General features: G+C 43.2%; 1 protein-coding gene across 1 annotated transcript in view; it reads left to right on the top strand.

The window, feature by feature from the left end:
* The window catches only part of HAO1 (hydroxyacid oxidase 1), a 197,053-nt gene extending 191,999 nt beyond the window's left edge, over positions 1–5,054 (top strand). The window contains exon 8 of the mRNA XM_085612643.1: positions 4,663–5,054. Coding sequence (XP_085468769.1) covers positions 4,663–4,727 — 65 coding nt within the window. The 3' untranslated portion in view covers positions 4,728–5,054. The remainder of the gene's footprint in view (positions 1–4,662) is intronic.
* The last annotated feature ends 9,227 nt before the right edge of the window (positions 5,055–14,281 follow it).

Raw genomic sequence — 14,281 nt, 5'->3', positions numbered from 1 at the left:
CGAGGATACTCCCAAGTCCTGTGTCCAGTTTCACGCCAAAGCGGGAGCCAAGGCTCCCAGAACTGGTTCCAACTGCAGTATTCAAGGAGGGCAACAAATGTGCCCTTCAAAACATTCTGGTAGCACTGACAAGTGCCCCCACCCCAGCCCAAAGCACTAAGTCCTGTCTCGGAGGTTGTCAAACCTCCCTGTGACAGAAAATCCATTGTTCTACCTTCCTCTACTCAAGCTCAGCTCAGCAGCAGGAGGGCAGCATCATGTCTGGGGTTGGTTGCAGCACTAGCTTGCTGGCAGACCCTGGTAAGCTGTTACCAGGAGTACAGTGGGCTCCCGGAGGAACCCCCAGTGCATAGAATCATACCTCCAACACTTTAAACAGTGTTCGGGTATCATTCCAACATGTTTGATACCAAACATGCTCAGGTTCAGCACAATTACTTTAAAGTTAGTCATCGCCTAACGACGGAGGCCACTATATTATCAAAATGGCTGACCGCACTTACAAAGCTTGGAGAATAGACTCCTGGGGTTTTAAATGTTGTATCCTCAGATATAAGAAAAACGTACAACTGTTGCAAGTGCTGCTAGCACCAGCATACACAGGTAGCAATGACAGACCTTTAGTCACAATTTGAGTGGTCTCTCATGGGTGGCATAATACATGCTGCAGCCCATGGGAGACCCCTGGTGTATCTATGTCCTGGGCACCTCAGTACTATATACTAGGGACTTATAGAGGTACACCAGTAGCCAATTGTGGAGATACAAAGTACTTACCAGGTCAAATTTAGGGCAGATGCACAGTGACTGGGGTCTTGATTAGCAGGATCCCAGTCAGACTAGTCAAAAAAATATAGTGACACCAGCAAAAAGTGAGGGTAACCATGCTAGAAGGATCTTACCTTCCCAACAATGATGTTTCGAATAGAGGGGTAGATGAGTGATATGGCTATAGATAGCAAAGTCATCAGAGTCTCTCAAGGGTTTCTGGCCTGGGAGAATCTGGCCTGTCTTTAGAGCTTCTTTGAATGCAGGTCTTTTCAATTGACTCAACAGAATCTTGAACAACATACTAATTTATTTATTTTTAAAGTTTTATATAGCGCGACCTTGACCCTAGAAGGGTATCAGAATGCTTTAAAGTAGTTCAATAAGTAGAAAATAGATGACCAAGAAACATAAATGCTGAGATTGTCCGTTGCAAATCAAGAGTGAGACAGTGAGTTATAAACCAGGACTCAGACGGCATGTGCAAGCCCTGGTTGGAGAACTGCGTCATATCAGCATCCAGAGAAAGAGTCAGTGGGTTTAGTTCAGAGACTTGTTCATAAGCCTGGGCAAAGCACTACGCTACGCTCGTGTAGTTTGCGAAGTTCGCGCTACTTCGCACTACGCGAATTGCACGTAGCACATTGCGAACACGCGTGGTGTAGTGTTGCGTAGTGCTGCGGTCATTTTTTGCGTGCTCGTGGTCCTCAAAGTCAAGTTGGCGACCGCGAGCAAGCAAAATGACATCCCGGCGAGACTTTTTCCTTGTGCGCGATCAGCAACATCAAGTTGGAGATCGCGAGCATGGAAAATAAACCTCCGGCGAGATTCCCAACGCGAGGAGGTCAGGTTTCTCATTGCGAGTGGTCGCGTATGCTCGCTACCGCCCGCGATGAGAAACTACCAGTTCGTGTTCAGAAAGCTGCCGGTCGAGTAAAAATCTACTCGAGCAGCAGAAAACTACAGCTCGCACTGTGCAAGATGCCATTTTCAATGATTGCACAGTGCCGGTTGCTTGTCCGAACTGTGCAATCATTGAAAACGACATCTGGCACAGTGCGAACAAGGTACTACGCAGTTTGCGAAGTGCTACGCGTAGCTCGCGTAGTGCGAACTGCATTTTGCGTAGCTTCGCGAAGTGCTACTTCGCGAACTACGCCCAGGGTTACTTGTTCATTAAAAGCAGTTTTTTGAATGAAGTGATGGAAGGAATCAGTCTGTTTTCAGAGGTCAGAGAGTTCCAGATTCTAGGGGCCAATCCAGAGAAGGCTCGTTATAGGTTTTCTTTTTCCAAAATTTTTGAGGTTTCAACGGTAAGGTGCTGGTGCTTCTGGATGATCTGCCACTGCCGGACAGTTCCAGTTTGTCAGCTAGGTACTTCGGTGTGTTCAAGTGTAGGGCTTTGTGGGTCATGCAAGCAATTTGCATCTGAATCCTTGCATCATAAGGGAGCCAGTTTAGTGCCTTAATATCTGGAGTTATCTGGTTGTAACTTTTTAATCCAGTGACGAGCCTTGAAGCAGAGAGTTAAGGGATGCCCTTAGTGAAGCCAACTTGTTTGTCGGCAGACCACATAGTGTAGCACTCCCATAGTCTAATCTGGGGATCACTAGAGCTTGCACCGCTGATTTAAGGTCGTCGAAGGGGAGGAAGGGTTTTAATTTTCTTAGAATGCTCATTTGAAAGTTTGCTTCTTTGGTGGCTGAGCTGATGTGTTCTTGCATGTTGAGATTCTTGTCAAGTGTAATTCCTAGTGATCTTGTGGAATCTATGTGTGGAAGGCAGTTGAAGGCTGTTAAGTGGTTCATCCAATTTTCGACGTCGAGGGATCTTTTTGATGGGGCAATTAGGAGGAATTCGGTTTTGAGCGGGATGAGTTTCAGGTGGTTTCTGGTTAGCCAGTTTTTTTTTTTGGGAGAGATGTGTCGAGTAGACGGATATCCTTAGGGGAGGAGATTTTAGGGTATAGTTGGATGACATCTGCATACATGTGGTATTGTACATTGGAAAATTTCGGAATTTCCGTTAGAGGCTCCATGAACAGGTTAAAGAGAGTAGGTGATAAGGTAGACCCCTGAGGGACTCCTAAAGTGACCAGAGTGGGAGTGGACAAGGATTGGTTAACCTTAATTCTTCGAGTTCTGTTGTGTAGAAATGAGGTGAACCAATCTAGGACAACCCCTGCTAGTACCATTTTTTGTTCACGTAATTCAAGGAGGCTGTCATGTTTGACCGTGTCGAAGGCTGAGGATAGGTCTAGGATGATTAGAATGCAAGATTTGTTCTCATCTAGCATTTTAAGTGTGTCATGTGTAAGGACTGGTTCCGTCCTGTGACCCTTATGGAAACTGGATTGGAATTGGTCAATAAGGTGGAACTGAGGAGCTTTGCCAGAGAGAGAATGGTGGAGATGAAATGGAAGTTATCTGGGTTTGTAGGAGCTGCTGTGGTTTTTTCTATTAGAATAGGGGTTACATGCTCTGATTTTAGGCAGTCTGGTAAAGCCCCTTGGAATAGTGAAGCATTCACTATCTTAGTCCAAAGAGGGAGTAAAGAAGGTTTGATTTCATTGGAGATGTAAGCTGGTAGAGGGTCGCAGAAGTGGTTTGAGGGTTTAAGTGTTGTTAAGATATTAAGAATGGCATTTTCATCAAAGGTTTTGAAAGTATCCCACAACGCGTTGTTTTTGAGGGTGAGTCCTTTTAGGTCTGGGTGCTGAACAATCGTATGCAAGCCTGGGCTATTCGGGGTTATCATAGGTAGGAGCTCAATTGCTGTTTTGATATCACTTTCAGTCTTTTTAGACTTTTCAAGAAAGGAGGCGGCAAATATGTTGCAGTTTGGCAGCGGAAGGGATCCCATTGTGTAGGGGTTGGGCTTTTGAGTAGACTGCTGTTTGATAATTTTGAACAGTTTTCTTGGATGATTTCTGGCTTTGTCTAGTTGAACTCTGAAGAAATTTGCTTTCGAGTTTCTGATGTGAATATTGTATGTGTTCCTCAGTGGCCACAAGTGCGTGAGGTGTTCTAGGGATGGTCAGGATCTCCACTCTCTTTCGGCTAGTCTCAAAATGCGTCTTTCTTCATTTAGGCTCCCATTGTACCATGGTTTGGAGTCTCTAGATTTCATTTAAATCAAAACCATACCAACCTTCGTACAATTCAGGAAAAACTTGAAAAACATCTCTGAAAGGAACATTCCATCCTGTCACACTAGCTCTCACAGTGCTCCATGCGTTCCCCTATGTCTGCCCCCTGGGCCTGGCCCTTGTTCAACTCTCTACTACTCTAAAGATAGATTTGTGTTCCACAAATGTCATTAGTAGTGACTGCATGAGTAAACCATTAATGATATCTAAACTTTTGCATCATAATAATATCAACAAATATTGCCGCATATAAAACTCTAACAACACTTTTGGCCCCATTCAAAAAAACTGTTTATTTGACTTGTTGTTTCTCCCCCCCCCCCCCTTAGTAATGGATCACTCCTAAATTTCTAGGCTGATTCTCAAAATATTTTCTGTATACGAACTTACTTTTGCCTTACATAAGTCTCCTGGAGTCAAACAGTCTTAATAAGGCCCTTGATTCATAATATGTTTTTTTCAGTCTGTACTCCTGGTGTATGATACACAAGTTTGTGAATTAGACAAAGGCATTTCTGGAGAAATTGACACATAGGAGAGAAGTCAGACCTATTTGGGCTCATATATATATTGAGAGTATTCTCTCTAGAAATTTTATTACCAATTGAGAATTGGTGAAACGATTTCTAATGCTGAAAATGCCAAAAGGCATATTGTCTAAAACATAGATCACCAGGGAAATGTACTCCTTTTGTTTATTCATATTTTGAAGCTCTACTAAATGATTGTAACTTTCTTTTTTATAGGTTTCCGCAGCATAGAAGAGATAGACAGGAGCTTGGTTCGAAGATCTACATTCCCTAATATGTAGAGACATTCTACATTATAAACTCTCGTATAAATGTTTCCAAAATAAATACAGTACTGTACCCAAAATTATGAATGTATAACTAAATACAAAATGTGATGAGTCTTACTGTTGTTTGTTTTTAAAAAAAATCATAATTCTTATCTTTGGATAAAAATACATCTTTGATCTGACAAGGGGAATTGAGTAACTTCTAGAGCAGTGGGTCAAGGACCCCGGAAGTGCATGAGGCCTACTCAAGGAGTTCCCAACTATTTTACAGGATCAAATGATACAAAAAATAATACATTAAACGTACATACAAATAAAGAAGCAAAATAGAAAAATGTGAAAACTTTTTCTATATTTGGTTGTCAATTAATCATTTAAGCAATCCAATAATGTCTCAATAGGGATCCCCGGAATTCAGTAGTGATTCAGTTGGGCTCCACAGAAGTCAGAAGGCAAACATATGCTGCTCTAGTTAAGTTATTGTTCAAACAGCATGTAATTTTTCACCTGACTTTTCACTACCCCAGATGTCTGTGGTAAATCGTTTGCAAAGACAAGTGATGAACGAAGCAACGTTTGTGTTAACATAATCTTCCAATCAAATTGACTCCACACTAGCAAGTCTTCATATGCCCTATTTCAGCAATTTGCACGATAATTCCTTACATGAGGTTCATTGAAAAAGACTGAGGAAAATGTACATTTTATATTAGAATGCTAGTTATACAATGGAAGCTCTTGAAGGTTCGAAGTGCTTTTTTGAACCAAGTCATTTCGAACATACTGGTGGGACATTCGGACAATCACACACCATTCAACCTCAGCAAATGGTACTCTCACGAATTTGGTATTTTGAGATACCCCAAACATTTGGTAAGGTTCAACCCACATATGGACAGGTGTACCCATGCTTCATTGTGCCCATACTCTGTATGCAGCATGTGCATACTGGGTCTGTGCGCTCCTTCAACTACTTACATGTATTTTCTACTGCAAGGTGTTTATAATCAGGAAGCACTGGCACAGGCTAACGTGCAACCAACAGTCACTAAGAGATGGGTGAAATTACAACACTATTGGTGAATCTGTAGGGTTTCCCTTAAAACTAAGGAGGGTCCTGAAAGCACCCTTTGCAGAGCACTCAGGTTTTCCAGGTCTGTGCATGAGTCATTCATCCACTCCATTTTTTTTGCATCCTGGATTTGTAATCCTGTTTGTGCATTATAAATAACAACAAGTCCTTGAATACAAATATAAATCTTGGACTGGACATGTTATAGATGCTATTACAGAATGCTATTTACGCATGTACCCTAGCAAAAATGTCACAACCAGACCCACATTGTTGGAGGCCTTATCTAGAATGGGACCACGGGGGCTCTAAAACAGTGCCCTAGAGTGCAGCTTCCAGGGAAAGAGCCAGCGTTGCGGAATGATCAACCTGACCATAGCATGGAACTCAGAAACTTGTAAACTCTGTCTGTGGTTGGTTGGAAGTAGTCTCAGGTTTCGCATGTCTTTGAAGAAGCCCTTTGTCTGCACATTAACCCTAAGGAGGCAAAACCGTCTTGAGTAGACCAAACTACCATCAGCAAAAAAAAAAATCTGGAGGCAAAAAATGTTTCACCAAAAGTAAATTTGACAATTTGGCACCATCTGGCAAGATATGTAGTCAGAAAGCATTGCCATACAAATAAATATATTTCTGTTAAATAGCTATCTTGCAGAGACCCTAAAATCCCTACCCTAAGTCAGTATATAAAATGCAGGGTAGTTCCAAACCATATCTCTAGACATGATGGGTCTGTTACCAGTGAACTTGGCCTTTGTGCGCATTCCCATGTACATTTGTTTTCAAGATGGCTTTACGTGTAAGATTGAAGGATAATGCACAGATTATTTAGTGGTAATCTTCATTACTCTGATTACCCTTCCTCATCCCAGTACTTTCAATTTGTAAGTAATTTTAATTCCTAACAGGCCTCACATGAAATGGCATTTGAAAGAATAACTCCATTCCCACTTCCCATCCTTCATGCCTAACCCCCCCCCCAATAATGACAATATGGAGGACACCCATTGTGAATCCTGTTTTGTATAAGCTTCAGTAATCAAGGTTGTAAACTTTTGGCTGGAGGCGGGATGTAAGAACTGGGACGAAGAAGAGTATGCAGAAAAATGAAGTTTATCAGTAAGTAATCTTAGCATGACTTCGTCAATACTTGCTGCATCCTAATATTTACAACTTTGAGGATATACCAAGCAGGTCATTCACACTCTAAATTCAATCTGCATATCTAGTTTGTTTGAAGTAAAATGATTATAAAAGAATAATCTTGTGAAAAGCATGGCCCCAAGGATCTTGGTTACTAAACCCAAAGAATTCTGGTCCCCCATATCCAATGTGTAGTGGGAAGGATAGCCTAAGTTGCTGCTTGAGAAATGCCCTTAATGGAGGCTCTTTTAGCTATGCATCAAACTCAGCCATTCAATAGAACACCCTTAAACTAAACAAGACAAAAAATCCATATCAAAATATGAGCAAGACAGAGCACGGTCGTAATCCATTGAATAAGTTGGAGCCTTCTATCCCTTCTTGAAGACACCGAAATTGACATGGAGTGCATAACAGATAATACAAATCGGCAAAATGGGAAAGGTACGTGTGAGCTACATATGTTACATCCAAATAAAGTTAATATTCCTCCTGGAGGAATGAAGGAGAAGAAAAAAAAAGGAAGGGTGTTTTTGTGTTCTAGGTTAAAGGAAGACATCACTTTAGGATGATAATGTGGACCTAGTTGTAATAAATATCTGTAAATAGGTAATAGTGGTCAAAGAAAAATCTTCAGTTTAATACTTCAAATCAACCTATGTCAGTGGTCCAAAGGAGGGGAACTGTACAACTTCAAGAACTAAAATGAACTCCATGAAGGAACTATAGAATGAACCAGGAGGGTGGTGAAGAGAGAACCCTTTTGGCAGCAAGCTATTGAGGAAATGATAACCCCGCCAGATCTCCCTGTTGAGATCGGATTGCCTTTATAGCTATCCTTTAGACTATCTGTGTAAAGACAGACTGTCCTAAATCAAAACCATCTTGCAAAAATTGTAAGACTTGCTTTGATTCACAGTAACAAGGCTTAGAAGAACACCAAGTGGAAAAAAGGATCAATCATTATCATAAGACCGATGAGTGAAAGATCTAGGGAAGTCTTGAATGAAAGCTGGCAAAGAAGAGGATAACCCTAACTGATGTGGCTCTCTCTCATTTCACCCTCTAGGCTGACAGGTGGAGATGTTAACAAGATGGCAGGCAGAGAACAAGATTCTGAATTGTGCAATTTCTTTGAGGACATTTCCACCTGAATAACTTGCACCTCAAAAGAAACAACAGCCCAAACCAGGCAAAAAATGGCCCACCAGAATGAGATTTTCTTTCTACTGAGAAGTTGGACTAAATAGATTGAAATCAGAGGGCAAGATGGGACGAGATAGAGAAGGACAAGAAGTCAAGATGAGGTCTACTCACTAAACTATCTCTTCTGCAAAGTGAGATAGTAAACAGTGAAGAAGAGTTTTGTGTTGGTTGGAAAAAAATGTTTACCTTCCTTTGGAACCCATAATGTTCTGAAAATTTCTAGAAAACTGGAATGAGCCAGGGTACAATTTTGAGTAGGAAAACCATCCCTCTCAATGAATCTGCCACATTGCCTACTTCCTGAATGTTAGAGGCTGATATGTACAAATGATGATTCTCTGTCAATTCCTGACCTGAAAAGCAAAGGAATCTAGAGTTAGGAGTCTGCTCCTGTCTGTCTGTTGACATAAGAAGTTGCCACCATTTTGTCTGAATGAATCAGTACCACATGATTTTGGAGAATATGAGATATCCACATGAGCATTAGGAATTTCATCCATTGACATCCGTCCAATTATTATATTTTGTAGGAAGGAAACCTTTGCTCCTGGGCTGAAGGGGAACTGAGAGTTGCACCCTGTAGTATGTTGGGTTTTTGGTTGACTGGGGTGTAAGCCCTTGTCAAGCAACAACCACAATCCTTGTCAGGATAAAGCACAGGCAAACCTCCAATTTGCATGTGCTCACATCCTTGATAGCTTGACACAGAGCAGTCAGGCTTAGCTTAGAGGCAATGTGTAAAGTATTTGTGCAACACTTCAAACAGTAAAACAATGACAACACACCACAAAGAAGCCCAGCAACATATCTAGAAGAATAGAGTATTGTTTAATCAATAAAGCAAGACCAACACAACAAAAAACCAATTCATAGAACTGAAGATATTGAATTTTAAAGTTTGTAGTGAAAATAGCAGCAAAAAGCACAGTGCGCCAACTGGAGGTATCTGGACTAGGGGTGGGCGGAATTTGCGGAATTAACCTTCGCAAATTATCGCGAGAATGTTTAAAATTATCGCAAACAAGCAGAAATATCGCGAAGATGCAGAAGTTTTTTTCCGGCATGTTCGCGAGATTTTCTGCATGGTTGCGGGTCGCCAACTTACCCATGTGGTTGCTTGCGGGCGCGGCCATCTTGTTTTGAGTTGTTCTCGCGGTGCATGATCGCGAGAAGAAAGACGTGATCGCGCGACGCATGACGTCACTGCGGGCGCGAACTGTCGCGAGACAGCGCAAATGGCTAAAAACAATACAACATCTCATGGAGAACGCGACCGGATCAAGAAAACTTGTCGGCGAACGCAGGGATTCAGGTAAGGCGATCACGCGCGCGCGAGAATGTATCATTTTACAGCGCGAGCAAGAAACAAATTATCGCCAAGCTGCGGAAACCGGAATTTTTGACATTTTCGCGCTCTCCGCGGAACGCAAAAATGTCAAATTATCGCAATTTCCGCGAACGGAACGAAATTTTTGCCCAGGCCTAATCTGGACATGCCGGACAAAGTCCAGGTCGACAGTGATGGAGAGCGGGCCAGCTACAGGGACCCCGTTAGACCCACTGAACACAGTACCTTAAATCCTGGTTGCAGAGCATGCGTGCATCCGTGAAGATGCGCTGCACGGCCGAAGTGATGCATTGGTTCTGAAATGTGGCGAGGCTCCGGTACAAAGTCCTGTAGTGTCATCATCGAGGATCCTGTAGATGGGGCTTGTGATGCAAAGTCCGGTGTCGGAGATGAAGTGCACAGTTGGCGATGCGTCAGTTGCAAGGCTGCAATGTAGAGTCCTGTGTTGTCATTGAGGCTGCCATTGATGAGAGATGCGGGGACCTGGGCTATAGATGCGCCTCGCTATCGGTGCGATGCATTGATTCCAAGGGCTATGGAGGCGAAGTGGGTCTTTGCAATGGGTTCAATTCATGCACCGCTCAGCCAAGAAAATGCATCGGTTCTGCTCAGGGATGCATCGCTCAGCAAAGACGATGCTTTGGCTATTCTGGCAAGCACCATAGGCACACTTCCAAGGGTACAGGACTTGGGTGGCAGCACACAGCAGTACATATCCTCCTTTTTAAATACATTGCACCCTCTCTTCTGGGCTGCTCAGGGCCTACCCAAAGGGTGACTTATGTGTATTTAACAGAAGGTTTGGGCCCGGCAAAAGGTCAAAATGGCAGTGTAAACTGCACACACAGACTCTGCAATGGCAGCTTGAGGCATGTTCTAAGGGCTACTTAAGTGGGTGGCACAAGCAGGGCTGTAGGCCCCCTAGTAGCATTTAATTTACAGGCCCTAGGAACATGTAGTGCACGATACCCATAAAATATAAGTCAATTAAATATGCCAATTGGGTATGAGCTAATATTACCGCGTTTACAGGAGAGAGCACATGCACTTTAGCACTGCTAAGTAGTGGTCAGAGTCCTAAGTCTAGCATGTATAACTAGATCCAATATTGCATTTAGTAAGATTTACTTTTTGTTGAACTGGAGCTCAGGGTTTAGGAGTAGAATTAACTCTATGTTTTAGAGCAATTTTAATAAAGACAAGTTGTCATTCATGAACAAACACCTCCAACACCCAACTAATTTTTATAGAACAGATAGAAGTAGAAGAGGTGATCTCCCACTGCAACACTGGGTGCCTAATCACCTTAGTCAGAATCACTGCTTGTTCTTTGCAGATGTGGGGGCATCGTGTGGATATCCTGGACCTCCAAAGGAAGATGATTGGCAATTACCTCAACCATTGAACATGGGACTATTTGCGATAGTGTCTATCGGTAGAGTAATGAACAAATTCAATAAGGTTTTTGACTAAGATTTAAAAATCCATGCATGCTTTTGATTCTTGAAAGATTTCATCAGCAAACCTTCAAATTCACCACCAAACAATTAAGTCCTTTAAAAAGTTAGAGACATCAAACTTGCCTTCTGGGCACTCACCTCCTTGCCAACATAGTGAGTCAATTTCCAAAATACATTTTACCTCAGGATGCTTGTGGTGGCAAAGCTGGGGCTTTATGGACATCATCACAGGCTAAATCCAAGAAGAATTTCACCTGTAGTTCCATGTTGGCCAATTAGCTGTGCAGCCTTCACCAACTTGAACCAGAGCTGTAATGGCCTTGAAGTCTTTAACAAGATAGTGGGAAGAATACATCACATCAATATCTGCATTTGCAGCTAGATTCAAACTCACTTAGTTTTCTTAAGGGCTGATTTGACGCCCCCAGACACCACATCCACCACCAACACAATCTGTCATAACTAAAGACCTTCCAACCAGATTGGCCAATATAAGATCCACTTTGATCACAGCACAAAGACTCAAATCTCCTTTGGTTAATGATATCAATTGGTGAGGAATCTGGGAGGCTCTGCTTTATCTGCATCCTTCAATGTTCGCAGCAATAAGTCATGCACCTCACTATTAATTGGAAAGTGAGTAAGAGGATGGGCCTATAATTATTGAAGCATGCCCAAACTAATAACTTATCTACCTCTCTTGAATGTTTTCTGCCAACTAATTGATGACAAAAGAGATCAGGATGCGACAGAATTTTAACCCTTGGTGAGTGGTCATAATCTGGGGATTGCTAAAATGAATTTGAAAAAAAAGAAACATCCCAGGAAAAAAATGGAGAGGTGGGAGTGTAAACAAGCCACAGGAACACATAGTTCCCTAACATCCTACTCTCTTGATCTTTATAAGGCCTCAGTGAGTGAAGTAATTAATGTCTGATTCTGATCAGCAGTGATCAAAGAAGTACCATGATCAATCCTGTGGCACTTACTACTCCTCAGATCCTGTTCTTCTTGGGAAGTTTTGTACCACTTAGATGAGTGTTTGTGGTGATCTATCCTGCTTCTCAAATGCCCAATAATGAGCCCCAAACATGACGAGGACCCTTACATGATCCCCCTCGAAGACCTTATGGTGCACACTTCACAGTTCCAAGATATATGTAAAAATCTGGTGCAGAGGAAATGGTAGGATAATCCAATGTCTATATGTTCCTAAACAGGAGCTATTAGAAAAACCCACATATAATATTTTTTTCTATATGAAAACCAGGGAAAGGTTTATATTTACATAAAACAGATAATTGGATGCAAAGCATACCAGTCTGTAATTTATTACTATTTATTTTTCTTAAATAACCTTCCTTACCGTCAATCTAATTCCCAAAAGACAGGGTTTTTACCTCCCTCAGTGGGAACTTCCAATTATGATCCTTTTTAGGACTCGGCTAGAGTTGCAGCGCATGCACTGCTCAATTTGCGAGGAATGCAGTATACACTATAGCATGGAAGCTCCGCCCACTTTCCGCCCATCTTTTTCATTGGCTTAGGTTCTAAATGCTGCTTTCCGATTGGTTTTAGGCTTGTTAGTCCCTTCTCAACACTGCCATGTTGTTATTTGTATCCTTCCATGGCTATTGGCCCCTTTACTCAAAACACAATTTCTGCCCTGTGTCGCCCCCCACCCTCCCGCAGTCAGTGACTTCTCAGGCACCCCCCTTTCCGTCCCTCCCTCCCGTTCATGCCTTCTCACCGACCGCACTCATGTGTACAATGCAATAGGTCTTGCGTAAATGCGAGTCCTATTACATTGCAAAGTCTTGTTTTTAAAGTAGTTCCTGCTTGTTACTGTCCGGCCACACTGAGGAGGAGTAGAGAGCAGGACACAGGTAGAGTGTCTGTGCAGAAGCATGCACAGTCAGACGTTGGCTCACGGGTTGAGTCACCGCTTGTTATCGTCCGGACGTCAGCCGTTGGCGTTTCCGATACTGTGAACTGATACAACGTGGACTACCAGAGCCGCTAGACTAAAGGGCGGCAAAGCAGTTTGATTACTGAAGACTGGCTTCTTTGAGTTAAAATCCAGGACCCCTGGGGTATCAGTAAATGCCAACCTTGACTAGCTAGTTATTGCTAATCGTCCAGTTAAGGCGCTAACCCCTAGCTGTACGCCACAGAAAGCCCCAGGGAACCATTGAACCTTTGAAAGAATAATTATTCGCAAGTGTAAGAAAATGCCCCCTTCCCCCATCAACGCTGTCAAATCCTCTTGGGGTCGCGAGTAATCTGTTCCCTGCATCTCAGAGCACAGACTTGCCGAGTTACGTGGACTGAGCCGTGATTGCTTTGCGAACCTAGACGGCACCTCTTGCTGCGCAGCATCCCCCATGGACGGAGGCTTACTGAGAGCAATCTCACAGCAGCGCCAAAAGTACCAACGTCATTAGGGAAGCACCCTGAAAATCCCATCGATCCAAGTTTTGAGCCTATGGAATTATATTCTAATGCATCTGGGGGAGTCATAGCTCCTCAACCATAAGTGCCAGGCACTTTAGGATTGTATTTTTAAGTCTTCTTTTAACAGTTCTTATTGTAATAACTGTGTTCCCTCTGCAAGGCCACCTCGAAGTGGAGGTTGGGTGCAGGCGCGCAACACCCATTGGGCTCACCGGGCTTCAGCCCCCCCCCCGTCGTGTGTGTCAGCCGGGCTGAGACACCCTCGCGGGCTGGCGTCCGTCTAATTGCAGCCGCACCCGAGTACTTCACAGGTCTTTAAAAGACCATTTACTCGTTAATGAGGCTTTTGTTGTGGTTTCACCCCTTTTTACAGCCACTCTGCCTATGGCTCGAAGACTTAGCCCCCCCCGAAATCTTTTTCAGCCCCCCCCGAAATTTGGCTCTAGTTGCCCGCCTGGTTGGGTGCTATTGAGGCACAGGGTGCCCCAAAGTGGACTGGGAGTAGACTGTACTTTTAGAAGCAAAAGCGTAACTATTAGTGCAGTAGGTGTAGTAACAGAGAGGAAGGGAGGGGCCTAATAAACACAGGTACTACTACTACCCAACTGGGGGGCAGGGGAGCTCATAAGCCGTAATTCGGGGCCTGTACCACCCTTGCCGCATACGTACCAAAAATGTACAAAAAAGCTCTGGTATACCTCCTAATCTCACAAAAACTTCCTTGATGAGAATTTGCCTTGCACATCTTGAAATCCCTGAAGCTGCGTCTAATTGCCCCAAAACAGCTGTTTGGTAGGTAATAGAATCTTGAGTGACATTCAGCGGCGGCTGTCTGTTGAGATGAGAGGCTGTCTTTTCGTGCTCCAGGGGTGTAACGCAAGTC

The sequence above is a fragment of the Triturus cristatus genome, chromosome 6 (assembly GCF_964204655.1).
Source record: "Triturus cristatus chromosome 6, aTriCri1.1, whole genome shotgun sequence".
Lineage (NCBI taxonomy): Eukaryota > Metazoa > Chordata > Amphibia > Caudata > Salamandridae > Triturus > Triturus cristatus.
The sequence above is the reverse complement of the archived record's forward strand: the minus strand, read 5'-3'. Positions and strand labels throughout refer to the sequence as shown.